General features: G+C 38.0%; 2 protein-coding genes and 1 long non-coding RNA gene across 11 annotated transcripts in view; 1 reads left to right on the top strand and 2 right to left on the bottom strand.

The window, feature by feature from the left end:
• Positions 1-3,260, bottom strand: part of LOC146472116 (neuronal acetylcholine receptor subunit alpha-3-like) — an 18,814-nt gene extending 15,554 nt beyond the window's left edge. The window contains exons 1-2 of one of the 2 annotated variants that reach the window (XM_085120702.1): positions 3,144-3,260; positions 2,666-2,727 (exon numbers count right to left, since the gene is read on the bottom strand). The gene's annotated coding sequence lies outside the window, so the exon portion shown is untranslated. Of the gene's footprint in view, positions 1-2,665; positions 2,761-3,143 lie in introns of those variants that run through there. The other variant, XM_085120706.1, reaches the window with a different exon arrangement.
• The window catches only part of LOC146472113 (uncharacterized), an 80,889-nt gene that overhangs the window by 35,357 nt on the left and 20,134 nt on the right, over positions 1-25,398 (top strand). The window lies entirely within an intron of this gene.
• LOC146472115 (neuronal acetylcholine receptor subunit alpha-10-like) lies at positions 6,129-24,575 on the bottom strand. Of its 8 annotated transcripts, none has more exons than XM_085120692.1 (10): positions 24,347-24,575; positions 15,429-15,598; positions 14,108-14,247; positions 13,383-13,427; positions 11,476-11,585; positions 10,849-11,017; positions 10,343-10,489; positions 8,611-8,869; positions 6,719-8,193; positions 6,129-6,624 (listed from the first exon to the last, which is right to left on the bottom strand). In XM_085120692.1, the coding sequence occupies exons 2-9, from the start codon at positions 15,496-15,498 to the stop codon at positions 7,583-7,585; spliced, it is 1,551 nt and encodes a 516-aa protein (XP_084976818.1). In that variant the 5' UTR covers positions 15,499-15,598; positions 24,347-24,575; the 3' UTR covers positions 6,129-6,624; positions 6,719-7,582. The 8 variants fall into 8 exon arrangements, with proteins under 8 accessions (XP_084976818.1, XP_084976819.1, XP_084976821.1 ...); XM_085120693.1 differs by having other exon boundaries at positions 24,363-24,575; XM_085120695.1 differs by lacking the exon at positions 24,347-24,575 and adding an exon at positions 23,779-24,305.

The raw sequence follows: 25,398 nt of genomic DNA, 5'->3' as shown, positions 1-25,398 counted from the left end.
GAGGAATAGGGCGCATGCGTATTGGGTAATAATGTTAGCAGATGCCCGTTCTCCTTCAGCCCGTGCTAGGCGAATTGTTATGTGCCCTGTTCCCCACTACAGAAAGGACAGTGTAGTCGGTTGCCTCTAACTTCTTTCATGTCGCCTGCTTGGTGCTAGAGTCATTAGGCCGTTACCAACCAAAAACATAACAGTGTTCAGTTGTTTGTTTGTTTTGTTTTTCTGTCGCTTTTGATCTACACCATTTTTAATTATCAAATGAGGAAATTTGGAAACACGCACAGAATATGACTCCATAAATGGCACGCTGGTTTGGTAGTTTCAATCGTCCTCTTAGTTTGAAAGAAAACAGAGCTACGCTAAAAATGATTAATTCATGGTGAGCTTTATTAAAAGTTAGTTTACACATTGATCGCAATTTACACGCAATTTGTAAACTGAACACCTTTTTATGCCACATTTTAGTCGCGTCGAAGACAATTCAAATTACAGATAACAATCGAATCTGCCCTTTTAAGCCATTCGCTTTTGTTTCTTGTAGTTTTTGTAGTTATTTGGCCGGCCTGATTTTTTTTGTTTCGTTTATATTCGGAAGGGAATATTCTAATATTATTGCGATGTAGATATCATATGAAGATATACTCCAGGGCACCCAAACATCGCCTTACGAGGATCACGTCTCTCAGCCGGAAGTGATTTTCGGGCGCCGTTTATTGATATTTCACTATTACTTTATTTCATTATATTTTTCCAAGACTCATAAGTCTTTTTTTAGAATATGACAAATCGAGTTCCTTCCTTTTCGTCATTGTTGCATGCAGTTATTGTTTGCAGTACCGTGGCTATATTTAATTTTCACTCACAAGATTAGTGAATATTTAAACATTGAAACTAAAGGTGCTTTTACACCAGGCAATTTTCTCTGCGAGTAGTATCAACGCAAAGACGTTGCGAAGCAAGTTGCGGAGAAATTGCACTTCAGTGGCACCGCCGCCTCGGGTCCTTCACAACTTGTCGGCTCACGATCAAAAATTGAGTTGCGAGTTGCAGGAGGCCTGGACTTTTACTTTTCGCAACATTAATATTACAAGATAAGTTGCAGAGTGCAACACGTTTTCTGCAACTTGCGATGTAATGCTCTTTTCGGCTACAGTTTGAGGTTTCAGAGAAAATGCTTCGTGCAACAACTGAACGCCGCAATGTTCAAACATAAAACAATTCGAATTACACTTGGATAACTCATTTGAACTTGTTAGAGCCAGTCAGTTAAGTTGTATCCATGTCACCCTGGCACTCTGGTATGTATTACATTTCATTCTTTTATTTTTAATATAACGTAAGCATATAAAATTATCCTAAAGTGTTTTAAGAATTGATTGTCAAAACAGCGGAAAACTTAAACATTCGAGTTTTTTCTAAAATATGCATGACCTAATTGAAAGAAAAATTAAGCCAGTGAGAAGTCAAGATATTTAATTATTTACTTTTAAAACGATTACCACTAACCGGTTGTGAAGAAACCCGCCAAATTTGTGCATGGAAATACTAAAAATAATTTATTAAATAGCGAACCGAAAATTTTAGAATAGAGACCAGAACTGACAACCTCTTTAGAAAGCGTCAAAGGTTCCTACGTCGCCAAATCACTATTGTATTGCTAAGAAGTTGTAGAGCGGCGAATATCGTCTGATAGTGCATGAGGAATTGAACAGCTGTTTGAATGAATAGCTGATTTTGCACGTAACTGAGTTCATCCCGCTTAGTTTGAGCCGAGTAAGCAACACTCTCTGGCTTATAATCAGTTATAAAGAACTAAAATGGCAAAAAAATGAAAAAGTACTGTGTAGCTGATTGTCATTCTTGTTTACGCCGCGTGAGTTTAATGTGGTACTCATAAGATGCAACAAACGGCGGTCCCAGTTTTTATATATATACAGTCAACTCCCTTTATTACGGACACCCTCGGGACCCCGAGTTAGAGTCCTTAGTAGCGAGATTCCGTAATAGCGGGAATTTATTTCAGTCAAACGTCTGTAATTTAATTTTTTTCCCCAGAGATTTAGCTTCTGTCCGTATTATCGGGGTGTCCGTAATAGCGAGGTGTCCACAAGGCGAGAGTTGACTGTATATATATATATATCAGATATATCAAGTTTGAAAACGACGGTTTTGAGGAAGGGTGACCCTAATGTTACGTACTTGTTTAAAACAAAAATACTGTTCCACACTTAATTGAGTACTTCTGCTCTTCACCTCAATCTCGCAGGTTGTTTCAGGCACTGAGAACTACAATTACTACAGCATGCCGATAAAATGTTAAAATGCCCTCTCAAAGGCCTCGGTCGGTTATAATCATCTATTATTGTGTAATAACTGGAGAAAAGAAGGTCGAATGAAAGTTGTTCTCAAAGATTTGATTCGATAAGCTGATCATGTGAGTTCGTCGAAAATAGAACTATTAATGTTTTCGAACCGCGAGCAATTTGAGCAAAACCGGGAAATCGATTTTTCCGCCAACAAGGATCGTTTCTCGTTTTCTGGCTGCCCTTAAATTTACGAGACTCGCTGTAATTAATATTCTTATTATCGGCGCATTGCCGCTTCTAAAGTCCTTTAACCCCTTTCGTTTCGTGGTCAACTTCTAATTCAATATTAAAATACTCACCTTTCAAATGGTGCGTTTCAAATGCTTTTTTAGAGTCCGTGGTACAGTATTCTTTTGATGCGCTGTGTGAAGCACAAACGAATATTGACAAAACGCCATAAATAATGCATTACCATTAGGCATCTTTGGGTACTTTTGTCATCTACAAAAATATGGGATTTAATTACACCAACAATTGTTTCAATAAACCTTCACTGAATATTTATCAAACCGTGGTGCAAGATTTTGATAAGTCAATATTTCTTCATATTTTCTGTTTCGTTTGTCGTTATATAAAAATATACGAGGTTTTCTTTATGGAACGGCCGAAATTGAACTTTTGGAGGGCGGTACAAGCGACACCTACTTGGGCATTTTGTCTGTAAATATCGCATTTTAGTAGTCTATTTCGCAACTACACACAACGACGTAACATAATATGCAGATTGAATGAAACAAAATTGAAATTAAGTCAAAGATCAAATTAATCTTTTCTTACAACTCAGCTTTGCCTTTCTCTTTGCCAGCTACTGGTAAGGCTATGTTTTCCAATCAAGAAAGTAGGTTCGATGGAAAATTAACAAATACTCAATAGAAGTTGTTGCTTCTAAATATTACATTTGATCTAATTGATAGGAAGATCAGGAGCAAATACTATTAAAGGTACTGCCTCGGGAAAGTAATTACCAAGTTCTTCCTGTGTTTTGGGTGAATTGAAAACCGGTAGACATGGGGTCACGGAACAGTAAGATGAATATCATCCATTTTGCTATCAATAAACTTGAGAAATGTTGATCATCACAATTGTGGCGTATAGCAAATGCCAGGTACTTTAGGAAATCCAGCTTATTAATCTAGGTTGGTATAGCGGCACTGGGCATCATGTTGGGTATTTTCATGATAGTCATTCGGTTAAGTATTCGCTGTCATCTTTACCTCGTGCGGAAACGTTAGGCTTTAGCGAACACATTAATGAGAAATTAAGCTGATAACTCTTTGAGTTTTTGTTCACTTCTGTACATCGTTTTTTTTTTTTATAACTTGTCAATGTCCTCTTCTGTGCAAAGTTAAATCAGATTTAAGACATTATCTCATGGCAAATTAAATAAATTAAATTATAATAAACCTTTAAATTTATAAGAAGACCAAAGCGACGGGGAATTTTTAAAATTCGTGGCAACGGGTATGCTTCTGGCGTTTGGGGTCGCCGTTTGCTGTTCAACAACAAAGCACTTGAGTAACAAGAAATAAAGTCGACTTTTAAACATTATTTGAATTATTCATACCTAGCTCCTTACATGGACCAACTAGAGTTTTTTATTGTACAAATTTCAAGGGGTTTTGTTCTCGACAGCAACATGGGGTTAATTCAGTTTTAAATTTCACAGTCAGTGCGAGCGTGATTTTAATAACTGTTCAAATAAGGTCCCTTGGTTTATAAGTCTCATATATTCATTTACCAATTCAGGCTCTATATCTTATCACGGTATTTCCGCTATAATTACAAGGATGACAGAAATCGTCCATAAGTTTTGTTTTTAGTTTCGTTTCTTCGATTCTCTATAACGGTAATATGAGACCAAGGACCAAACTTTCCACATAGAAACATAGTTACTTAGAGATTACAAGTTACAACTAAAGAAACTTACCTCAAGATCATAATGAAGTATCATGAAACGGTTTTCATTTTGAAATAAAGACCTTAGAAAAAATACGCTGTCCGTGGTTGAGTACTGAGATTCCAAATTTAAATCCACAACCGTTGATCGCAGGGATTGCAGTGTTTTTTTTTAGAGGTTCTAAAACAGCATCTAACTTTAGTCTTTTCAATTTATCGCCTTTTCAACTTACTATGCCCTTAACGATTGACAAACGTATCACAGACATTACAATAACCGTGAATTAGCAAAGCAATTAGTTTAGTTGTTAATTTCAAGGTCCCACCAAGACAAAATTTCTCAAATTAAAAATAATTACTCCAGGAGCTCACGACATTCGATAGAGTCGTCTAAATTTTACTTTCGTCGTTCGTGTTGATTTTATAATTTGCATAATTGGTTCTAGAACTTGTCTTTATGCAAAGGTCGATTTTTTCAAACCCGGTTGTTCAAAGAGCGTATAAATTGCTATCCAGTAGATAAATGTACTTCAACTAATATATTTTATCCGTTGAATAGTGACTTATCCGCTGGATCAAGTTATCCCCTCTTTGATCAACTGAGACCAGTTCAAAAAAACATTTCAACCTTTTTGCTCTTAGCATGGCCCATAATTTCCCATTAGCGGCTTGGAACGACTTTTTTCTGTTTTCGTGTTTGGTTGTTATTGCAAAATCGTCAAAAATGTCTGCTACACTCTCAGACAAACGCCCAATGCGTGCGCTGACGTCCGCTCTTCTCGATTTTCTCGCAAAAAAGTACAGAAAGTATGAAGATTTATCTCGCTCCAGTGTTGGTTGCAAAACAACTTTGCTAAGGGGGATGGGGTAAGAAATGTCGATGTAATTAAGAATAAGGGGTAGAGAGACGAAAAATAAGTCGTTACGAAATAACGTGTTACGTGGGTGGGTCCGCGCGTGTTTGTACGTGCGTAGGGCGCGGCAGGTCGCGTGTTGTTCAGCACTGAAGGTGTTCGTTCATAATCAAGCTAGCGAGCCGCTAAAAGGCTTTAAATTTCATATTTAAGATTAGGGATCGGCTTCTCAGAAATTTTTTCTCTTCATGTAGTTAAATTTGTCTTACAAAAAACGGAACTCCAGTTAATCTCTTTCAAAGTATTTTGTTTTAATTTTTATTTTCAAATACATGACAGGAGCCCATTACCCGGCGGAGCGGTATGGGAGTTGCACGCTCCGGCTAATGGGCTCCTGACATGACTAACATTTCCTATGCATTTTATCGTTTAATCGTAATCAAATAAAATCTTAATACTTCCTCCTTATTACATGTTCCTGTTCCTAAATATGTTCTTCCTCCGTTATACAACTAATCTTAATGAAATCAAAGTTAATAATAATAATAATAATAATAATAATAATAATAATGATAATAATAATAATAATAATCACAGGATTTGATAATGATGACATGAAGTCATCGAAACGTCATGTAACGTTTTTTTCGTTAATTTTCCTTTTAAAATAATAATAATAACAATAATAATAATAATAATAATAATGATGATGATGATGATGATGATGATACGGAAAACTAAGCAATCAAGAATAACTATAATAATAAAGTATTTTGCAACGTTGCGGAAAGTAGAAGATTATAGTCTTCTTTTCGTGCAGCTCTATTGCAACGTAATTTTTCATTCCGAGAGGGGGTGTTGCACGCCCAATTTCGTGCGCAACGTTTCTCGCCAGGGCGTTCCATTGCATTATGCTGGACAAATTGCCAATAGCACCTTGATTTTCGTGGGACTAATTTTAGCGACGGTAAGCAAACCAAATTAAACCCCAAGCGAAAACAAAAGACATTGGGATGAACACTGATTATTTATTAAATTTTCCCAAAAGGTGACTATTTCAATCCTCCCATAAACTCCACTCTGATGTATGTTTATATTTCGTTAGACCAGCGAAGAAACAATTGTGCTCCATCTACAGTAATGATTTAAATAATTACTTCCTTGTTTACTTGGCGCTGTGACTACTTAGAGGTAAACCGTAAGTCACGTAACGAAAATTTAGTAAAATAAAAATAAAAACCTCTTATAAAGTGTGACATTTCCAGTATTTACCGAGCTGAGTATTTTTCCAGGAGCTATCTATTATGCTGTGCAAAGTGGTTCTAACTTTTCAGAATCCTTGGATGAAATCCTAAATGTGACTATTCAAATGAAAGCTACTGAGCAGTACTTTTCTGTGGTGCTGTTTATTAAGCTGTACAAGGTGGTTCTACCCTTTGAGTCATTGGATGAAATCCTAAAATGTTACCATTCAAATGGAAGCTACTGAGCAGTACTTTCCTCTGGTGCTGTTTATTATGCTGTACAAGGTGGTTCTAACTTTTAAGTCTGTAGATGAAATCCTAAAGTGTGACCATTCAAATGAAAGCTACTAAGCAGTACTTTCATGTGGTGCTGTTCTTATTTTCTTTCTTTCTGGGTGTGCAATACAAAACTGCTGTCTAAACCGATTTCAATCCGGCCAACCTAAATAGTTGAATGACTCTGTAAACAGAGAGCTGTGACCAGACATTTGCCTATTAAAAATGGCATTTTGATAAACGGATAAAGAGTTTGTCAGATTGACTGTCTTCAGCAATGGTTAGACTTCGTTAAACAACAGGTTCAAGGAGTTTATCAGAGTCATAGCTTTTCTTAGTTTCTCCGTGCAGATGTGACCAAAATTAATCTCTTAGTATGTTTTCGGGTTTTACAGCTGTATTTGTTTGCGTATATGATCACTGTCGAATCGTTTTAATCGTTTCAATTCGCTTCAACGAGGAATATCAGTCATTCCTTTATTTTTGGATGTCAGAGTCGTATCAGTCAGCTGCTTGAGTCTGTTGAATGGTGAATGATCTCTGAATGGAATAAAGTCAATCAATTGCTAGTCTATCAACCTCGTTCCCACGCCTCAACGTGCTTATGGTGCTAACCGAGCTTGTAAGGAGGGGGCTTGGGGCCTAGACGCGTCTTCCTCATCAGCACAACAGATAATGTCATGTTCGACCGCGCGCCAAGCACATCTGGAGCCACAAGTCCATACCTTGTACTGACCTTCTACCTCCCCCACCGGTAACCCCATAACGACACGTACGGAGGAGATGGAGATATCTTTATCCTTGTTTCTGCCTGCTCAGATCTTTCGTCGACCAGCTAATCATTCACTTCTTCGGGCTGATGTGTGTTTATATTCAATCCATGACAAACGTCAAGTCTTGTGACCACATTTCTGCCTAACTTTTACGTGTAAAAGATTGAATGGAATTAGAGGTAAAACATTTCCCGCACTCTTGGCGCCTGGAGAAAAATTGCAAGGAACGTGGCAACACTGATAAGAATCCCAAGTATCAGAACCACCCGGTCCAGGATCTTCGCGGCCGTTTGCCAGTCTGTGTGGTTATTGGTCAGTTCTTTTTCACGTGACTCATCATCAGCGCCAAAAATATACTTTCCTTGATGATGGTTACCCGCGTTATCGTTTGAAATAGGAGTCTCGTGGATAGAATTTTGTGTTCTACTGCGCGTGCGCTGTGAGGGTACACGCTGTTGAACTTCATTGCAGGAGCCATTCTCCTCGCAGCTGGCTTCGTTGATGGTGGTCATCTTTCTAACTTCGCAAGGCCCTGAGTATGGATTCCCGGTGATTTCAGATAATTCGCAATTTTCTTCGATCAAGAATTGTTTGCAGCTATTTCTTTTGGACTTGTTCGTTGGCTGGGATTTGTACTTTATCCTGACCAAAGGCCCTAGGATACGGAACATGAAGGTTTTCATCCAGTTCGGCATGGTGTCACGCTTGTAGTAAAAGTTCAAAATAACGCAAGTGGAAAACAGAGCCAATCCGATCTCTGTTATGGCGCTGGAATAGTACTTAGCTAAAAAACAACAACAACAACAATAACAAAAATTAATTGCCTTGATGCCCATTGCAGTAGCTATAGATATTCCCTTGTCCTCAGTCCTGGAGAGTTACTAACCTGCCTGGGGTAATAGACCAACACAGACTAACTGCAATTTCTTGCATCCTAATGAAGCATCTGTCTTGGATTTCTAACTCTATTTTTTCCACGTAATTTTAGATGTTTTGGAAAGGTTCATTGCTAGCAATGAAATCTGTTCATATCAGGTGTAGAAAATTTGAACAACAACTGTTATTCCAGAAGTAATGTAGATAGCGCGAGACCTTTCTCATCCTATTGCAATTTGACAACTGCAAGTCTCGTGTTTAACGTGATCTTAAATTGTCACATGAACACACACTTTTGTTAACAGTCAGTAACTAAATGTGTTACCTAGCAACGGAATGAACTGGGAGTCCGCCGGAAGTTTACTTGACGTCAACTCCTGGAAAATCGCCATGGCCATCAGCACAGTAATGCCCAGACCAATCCTCTCCCCAGACTCCGGCGGTAAAATAAAGGAGAGCAACACCATCATGGCGATCAGGGAACAGGGCACCACTAAATTAACCATGTAGAAATAGTAACGCCTTCTCAAGTACAGCGTCAAAATCACGCTGGGGTATGGGTGAATGCAGCAGCTGTATTTAAACTGAGAAAAAAGAGAGAGAAATGAGATGGATGACTGGTGCAGTTGATGCACACCACAATCAAGGTAAAAACTGTTGAGACACTTCTAACAGAGCTAAAAAAACTGGCATTCAAAATTCTTGCAACGAATATCTCCTCTCTTCTTCTCGTGATGAATATATCAATCGAACTCGGTGGAAAAAATGCAGACCTGATCGTAGCAGACCCTTCCCGCCCCTCCCCTCCCTTGATGTTGTTATCTGATTATTCATCACGAGAGGAAGAGAGAAAGTTGTCCATGCAATAAGTTTTAATTTCCAGCTTCTGTTTGAAGTGTCTCGACTGTTTTGACCTTCATTGTGTTTATCTCAATAATAGTGTTACTTTGAGTGCCGAAAAACATATTTGCATGGAAGGAATCGTTCAAATAATGGTTCAGTTTTGTTGCAAATAACCCTACCAGTGCACAGAACAGGCGCGTAGCTGAGGTTTTGATGGGGGTGTTCGTTGAGCCCAAATCTTCTGAGCGCCGGAGGCGCTCTTACTCGGGGGGTCCGGGGGCATGCTCCCGCGGAACGTTTTGAAAATCTAGGTTCCCAGAAACCTCATTTCCTGCATTTTGAGACCCATTTTAGGCAAATAACAACTTTGTTTTACAGCAGCTTTTTAAGCTACATACAGCATTTCGACGGCATTATTGTTTCAACTTACACAAGAAAGTTCAATGTACATTCCGTGCCCTGTCAAGTTCTAGCTATCCGATCTGCTGATAGTCATACACCAAACTGGTAAACTGCATCATTTTCATTTGTAAGCCTTCGAACAAATTGACTGTCTCGTCAATATTGACAGGCATATCATATTTGGTATGCATTAGAGCCAGGGCGGACAGCCTACTCTCTCCCATGGTACACCTCATGTAGTTGTTCAACCTCCTCATTGTGCTTATGGAACGTTCACATTCACATTCGGAGGAAAAGAGTTGTGGAGAGGGTAGGTCATCTTGATAGAGATCCACCAAATCAGTGAGCTGCTGAAAATTGACCTGGCTTTCTCTAACTGACAGAGGAAACTAGCCCAAGCAGTATACAGACCCTTAAAATTTTGAATCTCCAAGGGTTCTGGACAATTTTTATTTTTATTGAGGATAAGCCATTAAAGAACGGGTTTATATCTCTATTTTTTTTTTGGTTGATGTATTTCGACCACAGGAACTTTATTTAAAAGCTTTTCTTCCGCCATTATTGATCTTCAAAGGGGGTTCGTTCGAACCCCTCGAACCCCCCCTCCTACGCGCCTGCAGAAACTAGATTGAAATGGATTGCAACTTGAAAAATTGGCCAATTTTTTCAAGTTCTTCTAGCTGTTTATTTTGGAGAAATCGCCAAAACGGACTGAAGAGCAATTTGACAGTGTTCGAGAAAAGGCATTTTGTCAAATATTACTGCTGTTTTGGCCCAAACTCAGAGGATCTCTGCCAGTATTCCTTACTAACCTCTTTCCTTTTGACCGACACGTTCACCATCTCCCACTCGGTATTATTTTGATATATGTCTCCCTTAGCTCCAGTCTCCGACTCGTCTATCTCCATATCCAGCTTGCTTCCGTCAAACGCCCATGAAGCGAACTTAAGATTGCACATCTATAAATGCAGAGAGAAAAAGGGAGCTAGAACTTAAAGGCTAAGTTGTGAAGGGGCTCTGTTACTGGATACTCCGCAGTACTGAGTAAAATAGAGGAATCGACACTTTGATCGTTGGGACAAATCTTAATATCGTGTGGCCATTGAAATGAAAGCTGCTAAGCAGTACATTCCTGTGGTGCTGTTTATTATGCTGTACAATACAAAGTGATTCTAACTTTTCAGTCTGTTGATGAAATCCTAACGTGTGACCATTCAAACGAAAGCTACTGAGCAGTTTTTAAGTAGCATTTTTCTCAGTATTTTGCTAAATGCTCTCGATTGTATGGAAATAAAAGGTTAAACAATGTGTAACTAACCTGATCATCAAAAGGAAAGTACTCGGTGTGGATGTCACACGTGCTCTGAAAGATTGCAGGTGCCATCCATGTGCAATGTCCGCTGGAATTAATGGCGATTTTAGTCTTGTACTTCCCTGTTCCACCTCCCAGTTTATCATTATCATCCGCACTGTCGGCGAACCGCACACTGTGTTCAGTTTAATGACAATAAAGTAATAGCAGCCCATGCAGTTGAAACCTTTTGCAATAAAGTAACTAGTAAGAGAAAACAGTCTAAAACTAATCAATCAGACTCAACTCATTTTCTTGCGCACCATTTTATACAATGAAATAAAATCATCTTCACGTCCAGATCTCTCATAGCGCAAAAATCTAGTGAGATCTGGGTACGAGGTTAAAAAATGTTCAAGACGCTGCAGATAGTTAATGTTTCATATATCCGTCTCATCCTCTTTCAAGTATCATTGTGAAAAAGCACATAGCAAACTGACAAAAAAAAGAGACGTTCCTACTCACAACCCAACGCTCTCCCAATCCAACCCTGAAAAGATGTCTAAGCAAATGAGATCAATTCATTTCGTTTTTATTCGATTTTATAACTGCATTTATTTCATAGCGGCCAGGTCTTTTATTTGTCTATCTCACCTGTTGTATAGTATAATGTCTGGAGCCCAGATCCTGTTGGGGCTCACGTGTACAACTTTGGTGTCATTATAATCTGCCTCGTTCCAAGTCAAGTCTGGATTCAACCATTGCTACAATGCAAGGCCAAACAAGCAAACTGATAAGCTGAACAATTCAATGGTAAGAGGGGCTTTCAGTTGAGTGACGTAAAACCAAAACCAAATAATTACTCTGACCAATCACAACACACGCAAACAGCGTCATGAACCAATCAGAACGCGAGAGAATAAATCACGATTAATTTTGGTTTTGCCATTGATTGGTTGAAAAAGTGGCGCATATTTTGCTATCCAACCATAGAGCGTCGTAAAGCAAGACTAAAAAAATGCAAATTGCTTTCGAAACGCATGAGAACAGGCCCGCAAATGATCTCCGGACCGGAAATGATCCCTAAATTGAACCGCAAATGATCCCCGGACGGGAAATGATCCCCAGATTGGACCGCAAATGATCCCCGATCGCGTCACCATAAATATAGAATGGAATGGACTCAAATTTGGACAGTGGATTTCAACTTTATACACAACAATTTTTTTTTCTTAATAACACCAGTCGTTATATTTAAAAATTTTGGTCAGTTATATTAAACTATCTGCATGAAAATTTCACAACTTTAAAAATTATAATGTAGCAGCCCAGTGCAACAGAACAATTTAGTTATAAACTGGAACATAGAGCATTCCTTTGGTGAGCCATGAAGCCCATCAAAGCAACTTCCATAGCCTTCAGCAAATGAAGTCAAACATAACAGATGTACTCGAAGAATTAAAATTGAAGTATGGAGAAGGGCGAATTACTGAAGATCAAATTTGCCTAAAATGCGGAAAAAATTGACAGCTATTCCCTAGGCGTCTATGAGGGGGACAATGGTCTTCTGCAGGTCTATGCTGACGACAGTGTGTTTAAAAAAAAAAAAAAAGAAAGAAAGACTGGGAGTCCAATCAGCGGCAAAACGAAAACGAAAGACAAAATCAACATATTACACGATAACGTATTGGATGACCGAGGCTAAAAAGTTATGCGTAAGACTAAGATCCGATTAAGAACGACATTGACCGATTCTTTTTCCTTTTTCGAAAAACAACAAAAAAAAAAAACATGAAAAAATCTAGCGAAAGTCTTAAATCATATATATGCATGTTACAGTTTATAGATAAATTGTTCTGTTGTACTGTGCTGCTATATTATAATTTTTAAAGTTGGGAAATTTGCATGCAGATAGTTTAAATATAACGACTGGTGTTATAAAAAATTGAATTCTATAAAGTTGAAATCCACTGTCCAAATTTGAGTCCATTCCATTCTATATTTATGATGAGGCGATCGGGGATCATTTGCAGTCCAATCTGGGGATCATTTCCCGTCCGGGGATCATTTGCAGTTCAATTTGGGGATCATTTCCGGTCCGGGATCATTTGCGGGCCGGGATCATTTGCGGGCCTGTACAGTTGTAGAACCGCTCCATTCTACGTTGTATCGGTCTCTATTTCTCTTATTTATTGTATGTTCAGATCAACAATTGATCCAACGTATACCAGCAGGATTATCGTCCACGGTTGTTGCTTGGACATCACTCGTTAAAATGAAACTTGAAAAAACAATGAGGAGGATGGTTGTTGAATCTCTCCCCCCCCGCCCCCAAGGAAAAAAAATCACTTTCATTAACGTTGAATTAAGGAAACCTTGCTACAAAATTCTTTAAGTCGCGGGGAAGCGCCAACATGAATTATTCTATTCTCTTCGACGCCGTCTTCTTCTCCTTCTTCCTCTTGTTCGATTGGCCGTCCAAGCCAAGCTCACCAGAGAGAGCGTGTTGTGATAAGCAAACATTAATTTTACAGGGATGTCCTAATCTACCTCTTACGTACCTGAGAAATCCACCATTGCGAACGAATTGTATTTCCTCTCTCGTTCTAGGAAGAAACAAATAAATTAGTGCTACTTATGTTTCAGTTCTAAGTCCAAACTGTGAACAATTTTACCTGTATGTTCGGAGAAGCAGTTGCGGTATCGCTGTAGTTTTCTGAGAAACCCTGCAAGTTTGCATCAAGTTTCAAGTGTTCGAAATACCTGCGATATCCCGGCGATAAATCGCGTTGAAATCACCGCTAGTTTACGTACGCGATGTAAAACTGCAACTGGAAGGTGACCAGGGCTGCGACAAAAATAACATGCGCAAACAGGCCTTACAGTTAGAGTCTCTTGGTAAAGGTTTTACGAAAGCTCAATCGAAGGAATTTGCTGTGAAAGTCTTACTATTCCGACACATTTTGAAATCATTAATACGAGTTATCGGTTCATTTGTATATGTATAAGCTTTGCTATGGCTTTAAAGCAACAAATTTTGACAGGTATTAATGGCGCAGTTACACGAAGCGATTTTTTTCTACAACTTAATTGCAAAGTACTGATGACGAGACAAGTGCAATTTTAATTGCGAGGCAAATCTGGAAGTTACGAAAACTGAGGATGTTACGGCAGTTTATTCTGCGAGTTACTTCACAAAAGCGTTGCGTGGCAAGCCACAGCAAAATTTTCCTTGCATAACTGCGCCTTGGAGGGAGGAAACATTTTTCAACAATATTGTTTTTACCAAGTCGATGATCCTGACTAGTTTTGCACCAAAAGTCACTAGCACAGCACGGGATTTGTCCGACGATGGTCGACCATCCGCATCATACTTTTCGAGCAACGCGGCTAGGATCCGCTGCTGCGAACTTGTTTCAACAGAACCTGAACAAAACAAATTAAATGACATGAATTCTAAATAACGTACGTATATAAAACCAGGGTTGTTTTATTTGTAATTACAGTATGCAGATTGCAGACGTTAAATAGTCTTCCAATAGACAAAAATTTGCTTAGAAGGTTAAATTGAAACAGGTTGAATTAGCAGCTGTTTCTAAAATTTTCTGCAAGAAAGCCGCGTTTTGAATTATAAATTTTTCACACTCTTCTCTGACAGTTTTATGCTGGCATCATTTTAAAATTGTTATAATTTGTTTTTAAACCGCCGCACCGCCAACGCGCAAAAGTGATTGGTTTAAGAAGCTGCCAATTTATTTTATTTTTGTCGTTGTATTTTAATTAAACGCGCTTATCTCAATCCATTGGCGAAAGTTGATCGAAATTGCCAAGTATCAATAGCAAGTCGTAATAAATTGCTGAAATTATGTCAAACAAAAAAGTGATTTAAATTTTCCCCGCTGTTTTAAGGTGGCATACAAACAAGACGAGCTCCAAAATGTTGGAAATAATTAAAATGACTTTAAGTTTGTTATGTCAAGATACTTAAGGTTTCGTCCTTGCATGTGCATAATGCGCCAACCTTCAACAAGGAAACGACACCTTTTTCATTTATAGTCGACGCACCACCAAGCTTTTGAAAACATAATCTAAATCCGTTGATTTTGGAGAAAATGAATAGAATGTATCCCGCCTTTATCTGAATCGTGAAGGTCCAACTTTATTTGTGGTTAAAACCTTCGGATATATATTTTCTTTTTAAATGAATCGCATATTGAACCGAAAACAAACGATCAGCATCATCTTCACGCTGCTAGCGCAAAATTGAAGAAAAGGTGCAAAATTTAACAAGCCATTTGATTGTCGCCTCGAAGTCTGAAAACGCTTTCAAAAGTTAATTTCCTAGGTATCTGAAAGGAGTAATGTATGTATAATTGCACGGTCGATAAGAACCGTATTCAATACACGACAGGTGTATAACTCAGTTATAGTTGAGCCTGGATCCGCGCTAAGGAACCGTACAAACAACTAAAAGAAGCCATTTCATTCACGTGTAATACAGGACTATAAGCGAATGGTAGACAAGAACCGTATCTAACGCACGACAAGTGTTAATTTAGTTGAAGACTCCGACGCTAAACAAAATAAGCACTTTTGATTTGTCTAACCTGATGCGTCGAGAGGCAAACTGGAGTCCCAAAACAAGCTGAAGGTCCATACCAATAACACCACATTCATTATTGAAGCATATCTTGTATCACTCTGGTTGCGAAAATAAAATTGCCTTTAATCCAACTGGGATCCGCAGCAACTATTCACAATGTGGCGTCCACTGAACCTGCCAAGTCATAAGCAAAGTAAGGCTTTGTCAGTTTACCTTGCTAAAAATACAATATTTTATGGAAATTAAACCACACGTCACCTTGGGATTATAGTTTATTATGACCACAGGTAATAGCTGAGCAGCTTTTTCATCCGGAATCATAATAAGATGCGAAAAAAAAAGTAATGTTTTCAAAGACCGATCCGCATGTACTTCGGACGCTGCCTTCGTAGTAATCACCTCCATAGTACAGACGCTAAGAATTGTCTCTTTCTTGTCGCCACTACAGAGGTTTGATTGAAAATGTGACACAAATGGTTAGAAATTTTCAAAACACTCCTGACACCAACACCGAGGCTCGCGCGTTTAAGCCGCACCACGAATTTAGAGACAAAAATTTCAGTCTCTATTGACCTCAATCTGACATTGAACATTCAAACTGAAGAACTACTTTTGAGCACGTTGGCATTTCTTGACAGCTGTTTGGCCATGGTAATAAAAACTGTATCACTGAATAATGCAAACCCAGAGTTTTGATTGGCTTAGAGACCATGGGATATGAACCATTACACCATGCAAGAGTAATGGTGGCTATTACTGCTACTTACAATAACATATGAACTCGATCTGAACGTCAAAACCCAACTAACGATTTGCGTGTTTTACTGCCGTCAACCCAATATACAGAAATCCGCCAATCACAGCTCTTGAACGTGACCCCTTGACCCCGTTGAGCGAAACACTTTTTTTCAAAGAAGTCCGCTGCACCGATTAACAGCAGTGAAATCGTAACCGTTAGTTGAATCTTGAACTTCAGAGTACACGTGCTGTTAAAAGGCGCATTAAACCTATTCTGGCCTTTTCTGAAAAACAAAACCAGCAAGATCAGTTATAGATGCTAGATAGCCAACAAGGCGCCGAGTTGGTTATAATCATTTCATATCCAACAAGTGCGAGTGGAATAATTGTTTTGTTCAAAACAATCAAGATATATTTTTAGATCTTGCTGATTTCGGTTTGCAGGAACAACCAGAAGACATTCAATGGTTGCTTTTTCTTAGGCATGATATAATGGCGCATATACTTTGGCCACTGAGCCAATCCAATCCCTGGAGTTGTATTGTACAATGATCCAGTTTTATAGGTATTATAGCCAACTGGGCGATGCGTGCCTCTTTGGTTATCTATCATTTCATATTAAATACGCGTTCGTGAAATAATTGTAAAATATGTTGTATGAGAAGCCAAAATACGTCTTCCCGCTTTTTAGAAAGGAACCAAAACAAAAATTGACCTCTGATTATATCTTCTTTAGTGCGTTAATTTTTAAGATTTACATCCTTTTAAGCACCATCGTTCGAAATAACCAAACATTTCCAACTGTTATATCATATAGTCCCCCCCCCCCCCCTTCCCCAATGACCAGCCCCTCACCGCGTCTTCATTATAGGTATAATTGACATGCCCCAAATGACAGTTTTTCCTTGCATGTTAATTCTCACCGGAAAATGTTATTTTAATTAATCGTGACTGTATGTTGTAGTCTGCCTAGCAGGCTCCTTCATAATTTCTTTTATTTTATCTTTTCAATTTTCGTTTTAAATTTAATGGTTAACTGCACGCTGTGCTACACCCGCTAATGCCCCCGGGGAAATGAAAACTCACGCTCCATTACTTAAATCGCTTTGTTATTTACACACTGAGAGAGATAACTGAGGAATTAAAGCTGACTGAAGCCACCGACAAGCTATTACCGGTAAACATTAATCTCTTTCAGCACCAAAGTTGCTTAAGTTCGAAATGGATACACAGTTCCCCAACTTCCATTTAAAACGCAAAATATTGAAAAACAAATGGTAGTTACTTTTCAGATTTGAATGTCAATCTTCAGGATTTCATCCACAAACTCAAAAGTTACACAGCATAATAAATAGCACCACAGGAACGTCTTACTTTATTTAGTGGAACCTCGATTTAACGGTATGAGGAATGATATTCTCCAGCCCGGTCTTTTAAAATGTATGGAACAGAACCTTGATATTAAACGAACCAGTTTTCCTAGTCCCCTGGCACTTCGGTAAATCAAGGTTCCAAGGTAAATGCGGGTTTTGGATTTAATCTACAGATTCAAAAGTTAGAACCACCTTCTGCAGCATAAAAAACAGCATCACAGGAAAGAACTAAATAATAATAATAATAAAAATACAAAAATTACAAATACTTTAAAAATAGAAAATACAAAGACACAACAATAAGAAATAATTTATTTCTCTGAAGACTACTGAAACTCTAGTTCATGCTTTTGTTAATTCAAAGCTGGACTATTGCAACTCCCTAGCTTATGGCTTGCCTAAATATCTCCTACAAAAGCTTCAGTATGTTCAAAACGCCGCTGCGCGCCTTATTACTGGTATACGGAAACACGACCACATAACCCCTATCCTGATGGATCTGCACTGGCTCCCTGTTAATGACCGCATTCAATTCAAGATTCTTCTTTTGACATTTAAATCTCTAAACGGCCTTGCCCCTGTCTACATTGATGAAATGATCCAACGTTATGTACCAAATAGAAAGCTTCGTTCGTCTTCTGCATTTCTTTTAAAACAAAACAAATGGAACCTTAAGTCTTATGGTTTTAGAGCTTTTACAGTAGCTGCTCCCTTTTTATGGAACTCCTTACCTTTAGAAGTCAAGTCTTCGCCCAGTTTAAATATTTTTAAATCTTAACTGAAAACACACCTTTTTAAATGCGCTTTTGATCTAAATTAGTTTACTTAATCTTTTGTTTTTATATTTCTAAGTCATACGGTAATACAATGGATGTAAAGCGCTTAGAACGCATGCGGATAAGCGCTAGATAAGTGTTATTATTATTATTATTATTATTATTATTATTATTATTATTATTATTATTATTAGTATTAAAATTTAGGAATAAGAATTAAAAACTACCTAAAAACACGCTATTGATACGTTGCTTCAAAATTAAAAGTGGGTCTATATCTTTGAAAGACTGTTCTAAAAGGTTCCATTTATTAACACCCTAGCTTTCGTTTCAATGGTCACACTTCAGGATTTTATCTACAGACTTTAATAAAAGTTATAAACACCTTGTACAGCATAATAAACAGCACCACAGGAGAGCTCAGTAACTTTCATTTCGTACTTCAGGATTTCATTCAAAGGATCAAAAACAATACTGAGCGCGGTATAAATATTGCCAGTGCGTTTTCTTGGTTTCATTGGCCAACTGCAGAACTGTGAGAAGTAATGATTGCTATCAGTCATTGAAAACCTTTATAATTCAATTGCTAATGAATGTGGAAGTTTCAAATAAAGGATGTAAATGCCATGGATTTTGAAGGTAAAAATCGTGGACTAATTAAAAATTTAGGCAGAGAGTGACTAATGATCAAAACAAAGGGATAAAAGTAGTGAATTCGAAATCGCTTCGATTGTTTTCATTGCCGGATTTTCAGCAGGATTTTTCAAACACTTTGCACGGCCAATTTGCTATGTATTTTCTCCCCCAACCAGTGAAAATTCCATTTGTTTTCTTGGCACAAATTAAAGGTGCAATTTTCTTTTCAAAAAACTGTCGTAAAACCTGCATTTTTGAACGAAAATTTTCGCTTCTAGGGAATATTGGCTTTTCATTTTTTGAAAGCTGTAATCTAGTTGTTTATCAGGTTTGACTTGGTCAGTGGAAAATGCTAATGCCATTTCCTTTTTCGCGCTCAGTGCAACACTAGGCGCATCCAACGAGAATATTAAAGGAACACTTAAAAATGCTGTCAGCTGTGTTTCCAGCTCGTTTAGTTCCCTTTGAAGGGCATATTTGACTCAGCTAATAGAGTATGATTTGTTCGGATGCTTTAGTTGAAAATTTAAGATGCAGAAAGTTGTAGGTAGCGTAATCTTATTTCCCATATTTACGAGCTGTTGTTCGATTCACTAAAATGCTAGCTGACCTTAATTATTTCGCATCTTTTTCTAGATATTTGTTTGCCCTTTCGGAAACGAAAGGAATTAGTTTTCCAGTGTTACGACATTTTGAGCTGACATTTTGCCGAAGAAAACTGGAGATTTTCTTTAAAACTAACTCCGAATTTCTGAGGCCTTCCGAGCAGGTATTCACCGAAATGAAACGTTGCGTGCCCGTGTTGAATTTTTCCTTTGTTCGTGACCGTCCTCTTCTTGTGATAAGAAAGGGTTATGAGTGGTATTATTCAGTTCGACAAAGTAATATTAAATCTCACCCGTTACATCTTCTCACACGTGGGCTCTAATCACGATTAAGTACAGTTTGCGATCCTTGGCCGGCCCCTAAGGCGCAAGAAATTCATCATGGACCACCCTCCAGATAACTAAAATCAATTCTGTTTATTTGCCGCTGAAGTATTCAACATCAATTGTCCTTTTCAGACAGTAAATTGTCATAATATTAGGGACTACATTCTAAATTAGCAAGCCTAGAACCGACTGAGCATGGTGATGTGAAAATTTTGTAGTCCTCTTGAATATATGGCAAATAATCAGTTTCGGAGGTAGATTTCGAAATATTCGATGAGTTTTGCTGAACTGAAAAAACTGAGTTACTCTCAGCAGCTGCTATGCAATGCTTGGACAGATTCGGCATAAAACAAATATCGATTCCGTGAATGTATATCTTTCAGAAATTAAAGCTTCATTATTTCTACCCCAGATCTTGCGTCTCGGCAAAACAAACTTTCCATATAGATTGACAATTAATAAAAGAAAACCCAGCCAGCTTAAAGCTGACTAAACATTACTTAGCGACATTCTTGTCCGAGTTGAATGGCGTTTTCCTTCGCTCTCTGCTTAGGTTGCTCCTTTTCCGACATTTTTTTTTATTTTATTCAGTTCCTTGACATAATTTGCATAAGAAGCCACATCCTCGCTTTTGTTACTGTCCTGATGATCAGTCCACTGTATTGACGGAGTTACGCAGTTAAAATACTGACTTCAAACTTAAGAGAATGCTTCAAGGAAATTTCTTAGATGAGTTTTTTCACCAAAACAGTTGAGCGCCAATAACGACGAATAAAATGTTTTAAAGATGCGTTTTGGCATCATAGTCGCCAATCAATTGCGCTGGTATACATTCATGTCTCAAAATATCGCATAGAATACTCTGAATCTGTTAGTTGATCGTAGTTTACTAACGAGTCGAGTGTTCTTTTACAACACAACTGAAACTAGCTATTTTTATCTTCGCTCTTGCGAGGACGTTTGTAAGAAATACCTGTTGTTGACAGTGGGACGTGTAAATTTCCTATTTTTGTTCGGGCATTACATTGAGTTGTGGTATCTTAGGATGCCTCTTTTATCATAAGCTAATTTGGCTTATAAGCCACTAATAATAACTCACTTACTCTGAACCTGTAGCTGTCTACCTTGAAAAACGTCCCGACGAGGGAGTTCGATTTAAATCAACAACTAACTCCAAGGGATGCTGGAGATGTTTAAAAATATATAATGAAAATTCATGATGTATTAGTAATGTGCAAATAGGATTCAATTACGGCTTCTAGCTAATGACTCGACTGTTTTAATTTGCGTTTCATGCAGCTGCAAATTGCTAACGCACGTATTCACGAGTTTGACCCAGCGTAGGGACTTCCTATTTTAGTTTACATCCTGGTCGGCCCACTTTACAGCTATGATTCTCATTATTTCTCACTCTCGAAACCTGGAGGTAAAATACAATGAACAGCTGATTTTTGAAATGCAGACACGATGAGATATAATTCTGTATACTATCTACATATATCAATTTTGAAAAATGTACTGTACCACTCATTTTTCACCTTATTAAACGATTTACAGTTCAAATCAAAGCATCATAAACACTCATTTCACTTATAAATTGTTCAATTCAGTTTTCGTAGAGCTGGACAGTTAATGAGAGCTCAAAACGTTTGAGAATGCGAACAAACAGATTGAATACTACCCGGGTATTTTTTCAAATAATCTTTCTTCTTTTGTCTCTAATTAGTCCCTCTAAAAATTATTTCACGTTTTCTCGGCCGGATTCGTATGTGGTGGTCGAATGGTGATTTGTTGTCTCCGAGCGAAATACAATCACAGGAGGTTTAAATATATCTACGACAGCTATTTATAACTGTAACCCTTTAGGGTATTCCTCTTCTTTTGCCATTTATCTGTCTGCGCAAAATATGCATATTATTATACATGTTTATTAGCTGTTTATTTGTTAAATGGAGGATAAAATTCCCTCCTAATAAATGAACTTGAACGTAAAAGGACTACATGCGAAACGGCGTGTATATTTTAGTACCTGTAGGTAGCAGATAAATAAGGCATTCCATCTGGTTTAATAACAAGGTCAACTCAATACGCACCGTTCTAACGATTGTCCCTGCTGTGGTTTTCCGATGAATTTGTATCATAGATTAGCATTTTTGTGCTAATCATTTAGAGATCATGCTTGCATGCTTAACTGGCCCCCGGGAGTTCTGTTCAGAATTTTTGCTGGGACTGTGTGGCTTGTTCTCTAAACCCTGACCCGATTTCAGACCGATTAAGCCCTGAGTTAACGTGAAGTTTGATTCACATTAAATCAATGAACATTTTTTCCAAAAGCTTTTTCTCCTTTGAGTTTTGACTTTAGCTTAAAAGCACCTTTTAAAAACATTTTAAGCGAGCGAGATGAAAACTTCGGTCAATCTTTAACGGGGTGTTGGTCTCTAGAATTCATACCCGTTTCTGTAAAATCCATATCCGTTTTGAGACTTTCAGACCAAAATGTTTAAATTTATAGACCCTGTACGGCCATTTTCAGACCAACGGCTCAAAAACCATATCCTTTGTTGTACCTACATAGTTTATAAAGGAGAACGCTCAGGGCCTTACCTTTCTTAACATGATGATCTTCCAAAGTTCACTTTAATGATGTTTACTTAAAGCATTTTACAAAAACGCCTTTAGCAAACTTTTGATTCGTTGCTCTTAAAAGCGTGCTAACTGAACGAAATGACTGATTGACTTGTCACTTCTAAGTGTGTCAAAGATGCTAAAAGCTTCCGTCGTTTGTACATCGCATCGTTTTTGATATTGCTCTTATTTTCGGTTGTCCTCTCAACTCCCCCGCAGCTCAATTTTTCTCGTTCGCCAGGTCACGTCCTAATTCAAGAGCTTGCATATGCAAACAAAGACGTTTTCGAGTAAAATGCGCCATCTTGAAAAATTCTCCACTGCGTAAACTAAGGTTAGGGTATCGATACCAAATACACGATATCACCAATACTGCGGTTTCCCTGAAAAATATCGATACTTGCGAGAAATATCGACTACTTCGATTTCTGTCGATACTGTTCACGTGATCGGGAGCCTGGTGCGAGTGAGGAATTGTGGGATCGTTTTAGGGAGCCGTCGCACCCATAGCCTTCATAACAGACGTTTTTCTTGGCAAGCGCGAGCCCGAGCACGGAGCAAGAAGCGAGAGGGAGGGGTAAACGCTCCGCTCTCGATGTCTCGCGCTTGGCCCCTGGCTTGGTCAAATAAAATCCTGTTATACAAGCTATCGCACCCAACAATAGAGTTTTTTCGACATTTCCGAGACATGATTGTATTGCTCTCTTTAAATTAGTTCATTTAGAACATTTCCTTCACACTGGCGGCTACTGCTATCACGGATAAAAGCTCCTTTGTAACTTCCCGACCTTTTCCCAAACCTCTCACTCGCACCCGAACACTCGAATGGCTACTCTTTAATTTGTAATTCATTCCCAGGAAATTTTTCTGGTATGCTAAAAACTAAGCTATGAAAAATATTATCTCTGGAAAGTCGAGTCTTTCCATTTATGTTTCCGGTAGCCACAATAATCTTCTCTGTACTACAAAATTTCACTTTTGTCAATTTACGGCGCTTATTTTTGAGGAGGTATAAATGTAATTAAACAGATAAAAAACATCAGTGTCGACACCCAAAGATCGACAATATTTTTAATATTAAACTTTAAATATTTCTCTTGAAAGGGAAACACTTAGTTAAAGTTTCCCTGTATTGCCAGTTTGTTTTAGTTCAACAGCAACAACAAATCTTATCCCCTAAATTTCCCAAATCCTGCAGTGGTTGGACCTATTTCGTACCGCGGCAACGCGAAATATTTATCCCACCAAAAACTAGATATATTTTAAAAACTTACCCGCGTTCCTAAAATGCGATTCGAGTGTCAGCTTTACATACCAAATATTCCACTCAAGAAATTGCTGCTAAAATGCTGTGATCCGGGAGTTCGAGTGTATGATGGGGCTTCTAAACCGACAGCGAGCAAACGGCGATCAAGTTATGTTAGTTCCCCCTTTTGAGACAATACTGTAAATGTCTAGGATTAGTTACCGTCAAGATTAAGTTTGAAAAAAGTCCTTTTTCTTATCGAGTAAAATTGTGAATAGGTTTTCTGTTTTCCATAATCTCCCTCTAATCCATTTAAGATATAACGAGGCTGTCAAATTTATTCACAAAAACTAAAAACGATACCCTATAGTGAAAGAGACGTCCCTCTCACCTCCGGAGTCTTAATGTTTTCCCATTCGGGTAACAAATTTTGAGAATTAGTCACAGTCAAGACTGAGTTCAAAACGTTCTTCTCTGATCAAGTTAAATCGTGAATAGGTTTTCAGTTTTCATTATTTTCCTCTAATCCATTTAAGATATACTGAATGGTCGAGGCTGCCAAATTTATTCGCAAAAAAAAAAACTGAAAACAATACCTGATATCCTTCTCACCTCCGGAGTCTTGCTTTTGATTACAAAAGGCGAGAACGAGCTACGTTCTGCCGGCAAAATTGACGAACTAGTTACAACTTGGATTCAGAGTAAATAAGACTGCCCGTGACACCCATCTAAGTAAATTGAAATGTAGAACGCTAGCTAGTTGGAGAACTTCATTAAAATTTGAATGGTAGTTCTAATTAATAGTTCCTTCTTATGCCATTGGCTTGATTGTTTTCTCGGTTTTATAATGTTTTCCTAAACAAACATGAGGGCAGATTCTGTTATACACGGAAAGAAGAAGTAATCAATTGTACAAACAAAGAGCTATGTTGAAAATTGCTTTGTCTCGATCACATCCACCTACACAGTTGACTTTTGTCCGAATTGTAATCTCAATTGACAGGAAGCAGGAAGCATCAGAATCGCAAAAGGTGCAAATTGTTGTTTCGACATTTTATTTGTTCGTGAAAACAGTGATTGTTTGCGTCAACCAGTTGTGTTTTTTTATGTTTGTGTAACTGTCAATTTCGAAGACTTTAAATTTGATAAAATATTCAAGTTGAATAGATATATTGTGCATTTCATATCCGTACATATGTGTTTGAAATTTACGACAAACTGTAAGGAATTTTATTAATGAGCGGTTTGTGGACTCAACCAATTCTGAATTTTGTCCATCCCTGCGTCGGCAAAATGATATTGAGATTTGTACTAAAATCGTGAATTTTGCTCTTATTACACTGCTGAGAAATACGAATTTATAGTATTTCTGTTAGGCCCAATTCGCAGGGGCTGCGCTAAACAAACAGTTTCGCCTTAATTATCTCATGTGTGATATTCGCATTTGAATGTGCAGTAAAACTAGAGCCGCCTGGAATATTCCTTGGTTTAGACTGCGAAATATTAGGCCAGCTATTTTTTTCATTCATCAAAATTTTCTACGACTTACATGTTTATGTTAAAGAAAGTAATGTTATGTTTTAATCCTGGCCCTACTTGTTCAAAGTTCAAAGTGCTATTCCTGGATTTGCGTGAACTTTGATTCGAG

Source organism: Pavona decussata, unplaced genomic scaffold, assembly GCF_977016875.1.
Source record: "Pavona decussata unplaced genomic scaffold, jaPavDecu1.1 SCAFFOLD_102, whole genome shotgun sequence".
In the NCBI taxonomy this organism is placed as follows: domain Eukaryota; kingdom Metazoa; phylum Cnidaria; class Anthozoa; order Scleractinia; family Agariciidae; genus Pavona; species Pavona decussata.
The sequence above is the reverse complement of the archived record's forward strand: the minus strand, read 5'-3'. Positions and strand labels throughout refer to the sequence as shown.

What these genes read in the sequence shown, in the direction of transcription:
- LOC146472115 (XM_085120692.1), bottom strand. Translation starts at nt 15,498, where the DNA reads ATGAATGTGGTGTTATTGGTATGGACCTTCAGCTTGTTTTGGGACTCC. An exon ending in GACATTATACTATACAACAG is followed by an intron (nt 11,018 to 11,475) that starts GTGAGATAGACA and finishes AACTGAACACAG; the next exon opens with TGTGCGGTTCGCCGACAGTG. An exon ending in ACTTTCCTTTTGATGATCAG is followed by an intron (nt 10,490 to 10,848) that starts GTTAGTTACACA and finishes CTGCATTTATAG; the next exon opens with ATGTGCAATCTTAAGTTCGC.